Here is an 8,849-nt window from a genome sequence, read left to right on the forward strand (position 1 = left end):
ATGGAGACATGTCAGGTGAGTGACCAGGGGGACCCAGCCCAGTGTCAGGGTCAGGTGGACCTGACAGAGGACCTGAGCAAGCAGCTAGAGGACATCATCAGTACCTACCAGGAGGCCAGTGAGGAGCCTGCTGAGCAGGAAGAGGTGGAGGAGGAGGTTCTGACGGAGCAGGTCACCAAAAGCTCCGCCAAGGACCAGAAACTAGAGAAGAAGATGCTGAAAAGCCTCGGTGGGTTATGTGTTCTTCCTCATCTTTCCTCTTCTGTTCTATTTAGCATCTATTCAGCATCAATAGTTGTTCGTGTTACAGTGTATCAATAGTTTTAGTGGTATTAACTGTCCTGCGACATGATCTCGATCCAGGCAAAGAGGCCATGCTATTGATGCAGAGCTTGAACAAGCTCGGCACTACAGAGCAAAAACTGGAGGCCATCATCAAGAAGCACGCTGAGCTGGTGAGTGGACCATGCCGAATTATACACCGGAGGTAGTATGCCGTGGTGTCTAGTAGGGAACTAGATGTGGTCTTTGCCCATGTACATTTGTATTTTCTGTTCATGCTAAATATGTTTTATATTATTCATAGTGAAGCATATAGTTATATTTATCTAACTGGCTGCTAACCAGTACCATATAATTAGTCTACACCTATGCCACAGTATTTGCTTATTCTACATATATTTGATTTGTGAAGAACAAAAATGATTGTGTGTGTTGGTAGCTGGAGGAGCACCGGGGTGACCAGAAGCAGGTGAAGGTTCTGCAGAAGAAGCTTCTTCAGGTGATGAAGGAGAAGGACCAGCTTCAGAGTGAACACAGCAGAGCGGTTCTGGCCCGCAGCAAACTGGAGTCTCTGTGTAGGGAGCTGCAGAGACACAACAAGACACTGAAGGTGAGCCTCTCGTTGTAGCATATACTGTAGTACACAGACTGCTCTGTCTAACGTCCTAGGTGAGGCTCTCTTCTCACTGTTTACAGCCAACCAGACTTAATCAAATGCATATATCAAATAGTACTTTTAAATACCTAAACTGTGCTTGATTTCATATTCCCTATACAGTGGAACCAATGGAATAGTCCCGAAAGTTCAAACTCCCAAGCTAAATCAAGCGCAAACTCCAAGCTCAAATACTGACCCAGGTCTGATGCAACAACCAGCGGCGCTCACTAAGTTAAAATTGTGTGGCATGTGTATGGTTAGGCTACAGTTAGGGCTCTATTCAATTTGTAAAGCTGAAGCGTTACAGATTCCGCTGTTAGAAATGTAAAGGTCATTTCCGATTGAGCTGACATATGCAACATTTCCTCTGAATGCAGTCTCCACTCAAGCGGGAACATTGCCTTTAAATTTAAATGATGCTGTAAAGCTGAACTTCCGGGATGCGGGTTGAATAGAGCCCTTAGTATGTGCGTACACGGTCTGTGTGTCTGCTTGTATGTGCAGCGACATTACAGTACATATTTCCTTGCATTATGAGTATATCTGTGAGTGTAACTTACTGTGCATCAGGTGTCTGGGAGTGTGAGATGAAGATTAAGATAATGAAGATAAGATAATGATAAGATAATGATTAAGATATATAAAGATTAAAGATATTGGTCAATTGCACACACGGTCCAACCTAAATTTGACTTCCGCTTTTAACCCAACCCCCTCCGAAAGACACACATACATATAGAGGTTTTGGAGAGGTGCGGGGGCTGCCACACTGGGCGCTCGGGGAGCTGTTGTTGTGGGGGTTAAGTGCCTTGCTCAAGGGCACAACGACAGGCAATGGTATCTAGGATTTGATACCAGGAACGCTCCGGTTGCTAGCTCACTTCCCGGGATTCTAACTGGCAACCCATTGCTAGGCTACCTGCCACCCAACTAACTGTGCATCATCCTGTATAATGTGATCATGCAGGAGGAGACCCTCCAGAGGTGCAGGGAGGATGACCTGAAGAGGAAGGACATCACCACTCACTTCCAGAGCACGCTAACGGACATCCAGGTCCAGATCGAGGAGCACAGTAACCGCAACACCAAACTCTGTCAGGAGAACAGCGACCTGGCAGAGAAACTCAAGAGCCTCATCTCCCAGTACGACGCAAGAGAAGCGGTATGGGGCCTTGTTACACATGCTCTGGACTGGAGTTTGTAGTGCAGTTTAAACTGAATGTGTTTACTTATATCAACATGCTATAATAATATATTTATTTTATGTAGCGTTTTTCAATACAATGAGAATCTCAAAGATGCTTTAAAACAATAAAACAAATGTTACTATGTGCGTCTCTCTAACATACGGTATGTCACAAACACATTGCAAATTCCTTAGCGACGGCATTCAGTACTCAACTGAGATAGAGACCCCCTCATTATTGACCACAACAGGCCCATGCAACACCAGGAGTCACGGTGTGACAAAAAAAAACGTGCTCCTCCATGAGTCAAAACTCAAGAGCATGCTCAGTGGTTCATTTGTCTCATTTTACGTTTCCTTTTTAGTCATTTAGCAGTGCATGAATCTTAAGCTAGCTAGGAGAGACAACCACACATCACAGTCATAGTAAGGTAAATGTTCCTCAATCAAATAGCTATCAGCAGAGTCGGTGCTAGTAAGAAAAGACAAGTGTGAGTGTTTGTGCAAAGAAGTTGTTTTTTTAGTTGTTTTTTTCCCCACAGTGTTGTTAGTGTCTGATAAGCTTGGCTCTGTTCATCTCCTCTGCATAAATGTCATAGTTCTCCTTTCAAGTCAAAAATGTTACCACTAGCAATATACCAATGATAAATACTAGCCCTTGCCTCCTGTGGCTATGTTGCGTCCAAACGTGTGATGTTCGTCTCGGTGAAAAGTGACCCAGTCTCCCTCGTCTTACCTTGCAGAACCTGGAAAAGGTATTCAAACATCGAGACCTGCAGCAGCAGTTGTTGGAAACCAAACTTGAACAGGCAAACATGTTCATTAAAGAGGGAGAGGAGAAGCACAAGCGAGAGAGGGATCATGTAAGTTAGCATCTTTCAGCAAGTCTTGACACAATTTAAGATATTTTATTCATATGTATTTGTTATGTAAGAGTTTAATCACATGTTCAGTTCATTTTTTATACTGTATGAAATATAGATCAGTGCATGGAATAAGTTAGACACTGACAAAATATTTTTGAGAAATTCCATTCAGTGACAAAGCAAATCATTATTAACTGATTTCTTTTTTATAAATTGTATTTCTCCAAAGTTGATAAATAAGGCGGCACAGTCACAGGTGAAGGTGCAGATTCTGAAGGAGCAAGAGGAAGGGATGCAGGCCCAGGTAAATGGAGACTGGCTCCGTCTGTCTCTGTCTCTGTCCCCCCGTATTTTTGTCTGTAATGTATTTTTCGTTATGTGTCGGACCGTGTAAGACTAGCTGTCACCATTGCCGTCGGCTAATAGGGATCCTAATAAAATGCAATCAAAATCTCTGTCTCTCTTTCTCTGTGTCTGTCTCTATATTTTACAAACTTAACTTTCCCATATCTCCCTCCAGTTGTCCATGTACTCTGAGAAGTTCGATCAGTTCCAGGGGACTGTGTCGAAGAGCAATGGAGTGTACGCCAGCTTTAAACAGGACATGGATAAGGTAGCCTAAGTCTTGTTCTCCGTATATTACTGTCTCCTATTATGATGACCTTATCTATAATCTTATAGGTCAATTTTGTTGCCATGGCACAAATACATTCCCTTTGTTTACTCTTCGATTGAACTGACACACTTTAAAATGTGATGGGTTTTGTCTTGTAGATGACCAAGAGAATGAGGAAGCTGGAGAAGGAGTCTATTCAATGGAAAAGCCGTTTTGAGGGCTGCAACAAGGCTCTTATTGATATGCTCACAGACGTAAGATACCATAAACATGGCGTACACTTTTCACCCATTTTTTTGAATGTTACTTTTACGGTCACCCTCTGTCAAAGACATGATGAAAGACAAACAAGCAACAAAGAGTTAAATATGACTCTTTGACTCATGGTGGAGATAGTGGCTGCATACCAAATGCACCCTATTCCCTAGTGCCCTACGCTTGACCATAGCCCTATTGACTTTATGCACTATATAGTGAATAGGATACCATTTGGAATGATACCTATGAGTGATCTTTATGAATATCTGTACTGATTTTCAACCTGTATATTTCTACTCCATTCAGAAAACCTTGAAGGAAAAGGAGTTTGAGCTGTTCACCCTGAAGACCCAGAAGCTGGAAAAACTGTGCCGGGCGCTGCAGGAGGAGAGGAACAGTCTCTCTCATAAGCTCCAGGAAGCAAATCCAGCGGCTGCCACCAGTGTAGCGGAGATGAAAGAAAATGAGACAAAGGAGAACGAGAACTCAGAGGTACCTGCTGCTGAGAAGCCCATTGAGACACCCTCTGAAAACCCATCTAATGAAAGCCCTACTCTCAAAGTACCTGTTGCTACAGAAACCCTCGCAGTTATAACTCCTGCTCCGGAAAAACCTGCTCCTGCAACACACCTGACCAGCGAGCTGGAGAACCTGAAGGCCCAGAAGTCCCGTCTGCAGGAGATTCAAATGTCGTTCACCCTTTCCAACGTTGTGCCACCTGAGTTCTTTGACAACGAGGAAGAGGGGGAGACCACCACAGAGCCACATGGACACACTGAGGCCCCAGAGGCCAGTAGCGAGGCCAGCAAGACCCCAGAGGAACATCACATAGAGGGGTGTAATGGAGACAAGATGACAGAGGAGACCACTGGCCCTTTTTCTTCTTATTCTTCTTCTTCTCCTGCAGCAGCTGAAGGAGACGAGGCCCAGGAGCAGAGAGATAGGGAACTGGAGACAGTTGACTAGACTATGGTGTAGTTACAGTAAGTTACAATCAGAGATGAAGAACATGAAGTGATCATAACTTATTTGACTGGATTTTTTAAGAATAAACAATAAAAACATGCTCATGTTGTCTTCTTTCTATAACTCCATGTTAGAAGAGAAGCTGAGAAGGGGGAGTTGTATAAATGGGAAGCCTAACACTGGATTGATTAGGAGTTGTATATCTTGTATTTATTACACATCTTTGCTGGTAGTTAATCATTAATCATTAACCATACAACATGGCTGAGAAGGAGACAGATGCGCAGACTTATGCGAAAGCTTTGACAAGTTTTGTTGAAAATGGAAAAGCACTGTTGGAACTCGCTAAACAGGAGAGCAAAGAGGGTAGGTTGTGTACTAGGCCTACAGCTAGCGCTATCAAAGATTCATGATTCAATCCTGCTCAACATGGACAATATGTAGAAGGCTAATGAGCTGTTGGCAAATGGCAACAGTAAGTTAAAGTCAGCAATGTCCTCAAAAGAGGCTATGACAGTTAATTAAATAAACGTATATCATTTATAGGACTTCTGCAAGACTACATCAGGAAGAAGATCCGTATTGAACTGGACCAATCGCTACTGGGACTTATTCCAGCAGGGGCAAGGTTATTCACAAGGTTCTGTTTTACATTAACAAGTTATTAACCCTTTACAATCTGTTTATAAGCACGTATTTGCTGTCAAACTGACTCAGTCTCTCAGGCACTGAAAATATACTCTGGAAATAATGCAAAATTTACCCTATATAGATTCAATGATTATTATTGGAAATGACTACCAAATATGTTTGCAAATAATGAAAGACGTTGATTATTATACACCACCAGCATGTCAGTGAAGAAGAAAAAGGACGCTGAGGAACTATGGAAGAGAAGCTACCAGTAAGACATATAGCAAAGCCATGTTTCCTAATCAAAACCATTGACTTTGAATGTCAATACCTTTGTGAGATCAACTTTATTAGAGCCAATGCCTTTAGTAATAATTAACTGTTTACCTCATTAGATTAACCTTTGAACAGCTCATACAGAAGTTACAGAGTTATTGTTCTCTCTCTCTAGATGTGCTGAAATGCAGGACGCTGTTGAGGACTTCTTGCAGCTGGGAGTACGCTGATATGGCTGTTGCTAGGCCTGTGTTTGATATTACTTGCATGATTCTGTGTAAAAACTCTTGTGTATTAGCTTGGCAGGTTAGCGTTTTTTCTTGTTCTGGATGCAGCTACCTTGCATTAACTTATCACTTCCTTCCTCCGACATCCACTGGATGTGCTTGGTAATAGGTGCAGTGGGATAGTTTTCTGGAGTACTTGGACAAGGAGCTACATCTGGGCGATAGAATCTTTGGTCAAGAGGCACAAGTAAAATGCCTGTCGCCTGACATACCCCTCATTGATGCCCAGACTGGAGCGTGAGTTTGATGACTTTGTCTTACACGGCCTCTTCTTTGTGATAGATAATAGCTCAAACCAGGGTATTAGCTTCTGTCTGTCAGAAGTGACGTATTTCGTCTGTCTCTCTGCCTTTCTGTATTTGTTCAGAACTCTGACGTTAGGGAAGTACCTTGGGAGAGGTGAGAAAGTTCTACTTGTGTTGATCCGTCAGTTCTCCTGCCTCCTCTGTCGAATCCATCTGAAAGATCTGGAGGCCCATAAGGTGAGCCATGTGTTGACAGTTGTACCTAAGGTTTATGATACACCTAGCTGACTCTTCTCATCAACATTAGTTCCCTGTGCATAGCCTATAACCTTTATGGATACACAGAACTGTGATAAAGAAAGAATATGCACGTCCACATTCAGGTGCTGGACAGAAAAAAACATATTCAAGTTGAGGCCATTACACAGAGCACTGTGCCTTGTGTTGCAGATTGCCCTGGATGCATGTTCAGTGCAAGTGGTGGTGGTGTCATTTGGCTGCAGAGAGGGGGCGTTGCATTGGCTAGCGGAGACAGGTTGCCAGTATGACATGGTGTTAGACCCACACAGGAAGGTTAGAGTTACCAGGCAAATTGATTGATTTAGAACGAGGCATCGCAGTGTCAACTGTATTTGATTCCCTCACTTCCTGATACTTATCTGACTGAAATGATGTATGTTATACATACTATATAGTGTATTTACTACTACTATTAATTTACAATGCACTATAAACAGTCGTGTTATGTTGGGGGATTGCAGGTGTACAGCACTTTTGGCTTGAGAGCCTCTCTAAAGAAAGTGTTGAACTTCAACAACATGCTACTCTACGCTGAACACGTTGTGGCAAACCTGGAGTTCCCAAGAGGTCTGCCGTCTATTGAAGATGATATGTTTCAGGTGTGGTTGTGAGATGATCAGATACATAAAGAATACATTCATTAAGGAGTGTACTTTTATGGTTCTATTTTTCATTCATTCTGTTTTCCATGTATTCTCAGCTTGGAGGAGATTTTGTCCTGGATGACCAGGGGAGGGTGCTGTTCTCTCACTGCTGTGACAGCCCTATAGACAGACCTGCTGTAGAGGACATACTGAACGCCCTATAGAATGACCTGCAGTAGAGGACATGCTGGGTGCCATTCAGAAGGGATACCCAAACCTGTCAGGTTCAACATTATGTTAAAAAAAACAAGCAGACCCCATCTCATCTGATACAGAAATGGCTTTATCACAGGGAGATATCAGCTATAGACTATTGCCCTCAAATAATATATTATTAAAGGCACTGCAGAAGAGGAGTTCACCTTATGGACATTCTTGGAAAGCACCCTATGTCATTGCAGTAGACACTAAGAGAAATAGTGTACTATTAAGGACCATAACTTTACTTTTAGAAGGGCAGACTGCAGCAAAGATGGTGGATAAATGTTCACTCAGGCCATTTACCATTGTCTACTTAAGGGGGTGGCTTAATTATGATTATATGTATATGTAATTGTATATACATACAATAAAATGACCTAGGTCCATCAGCTCAACATTCTCAACACTACACTCTAATGGACATTTTGTCAAATGCAACCTGAAAAACCCCTCAACCCTCAATTTCAATGACTGTTTTATTGTCAACAGAGTCAAATACAGCAAAATAAACGTTTTTAATTTTGGTGAGGTAATATCTTTCTAAGTAAAATAATTGTACATACTGTCTTACCCACTTTATATGTATATACTGTAATCTAGTCATGGCCCATCCTGTATAACTACTGCTGTACACACCTTTTTCTATTAATATACTGTCTTAATTTCTATTTTTTGGATTATGTGAATATTGTTGTGCACCTGCAAAAACATATGCAAATCTATATATGGACCAATAAACTTTGATTTGAAAATGCAGCAATGCTAGCTTTCACTAGCAAGGTAGCTGATATCAGATTTGAGTAAAATTAAATTTAACATTTGATCATATTTAGAAAATGTATTTCTGTTAAGAAAATATTTATTTCATAACCCCCCCCCCAAAAAATTAACTATTTCCCCATTAAAATGATCTATAAGAGTCCCAGTTTAACAGTAGGCAATTGGCATACTGGAACATTGTCCAAATGAATCATTTCGATTCACAATTACATCCCATTACAAAATAATGTTGTAACGAGACGCTGTAACGAGATTTCTTATTTATTTTCATAACCTTAACATTATTTACCTCAGAACGCTATGTAATTTTACTTACCATTATGCATCTGTTCTCAGGGCCCTATGTTCCCTCAACCTATGTTCCCTCAGCCCTATGTTCCCTCGACCCTATGTTCCCTCGACCATATGGCTCTTTGCATGATTGACCTTAAACTGAGGCTTTGGTGGTGGGTCACCTCCTCCCTGCGCCTCCCGGCCGCATTGTAAACATTCCGCATTGTAAACCTATTTTATTGGTACAGTCGGTTTCTGCCTCATCGCTGCTGTAACACTTTGTCAAAATCGCTTTCTGCTCACCATTCCCGCCTCTGGTGGTTGCACATGGTCATGAAACTCGAGTACTCAAGTATTTGCATTTCAGCATCGAACATG

At 41.9% G+C, this 8,849-nt stretch overlaps 2 protein-coding genes across 3 annotated transcripts; both read left to right on the top strand.

Annotated features, from left to right (window-relative positions):
* On the top strand, positions 1-4,931 carry LOC120059953 (beta-taxilin-like). Its single transcript, XM_039009028.1, has 9 exons — positions 1-229; positions 364-455; positions 722-892; positions 1,908-2,102; positions 2,870-2,989; positions 3,222-3,296; positions 3,513-3,605; positions 3,767-3,862; positions 4,173-4,931. The coding sequence occupies exons 1-9, from the start codon at positions 1-3 to the stop codon at positions 4,830-4,832; spliced, it is 1,731 nt and encodes a 576-aa protein (XP_038864956.1). The 3' UTR covers positions 4,833-4,931.
* Positions 4,932-5,086: 155 nt separating this feature from the next.
* On the top strand, positions 5,087-8,174 carry LOC120059954. Of its 2 annotated transcripts, none has more exons than XM_039009029.1 (9): positions 5,087-5,198; positions 5,379-5,472; positions 5,683-5,736; positions 5,917-5,962; positions 6,138-6,265; positions 6,396-6,510; positions 6,724-6,846; positions 7,035-7,172; positions 7,274-8,174. In XM_039009029.1, the coding sequence occupies exons 1-9, from the start codon at positions 5,093-5,095 to the stop codon at positions 7,379-7,381; spliced, it is 912 nt and encodes a 303-aa protein (XP_038864957.1). In that variant the 5' UTR covers positions 5,087-5,092; the 3' UTR covers positions 7,382-8,174. The 2 variants fall into 2 exon arrangements, with proteins under 2 accessions (XP_038864957.1, XP_038864958.1); XM_039009030.1 differs by having other exon boundaries at positions 5,379-5,460.
* The last annotated feature ends 675 nt before the right edge of the window (positions 8,175-8,849 follow it).

This window comes from Salvelinus namaycush, chromosome 15 (genome assembly GCF_016432855.1).
Source record: "Salvelinus namaycush isolate Seneca chromosome 15, SaNama_1.0, whole genome shotgun sequence".
NCBI classification, from domain to species: Eukaryota; Metazoa; Chordata; class Actinopteri; order Salmoniformes; family Salmonidae; genus Salvelinus; species Salvelinus namaycush.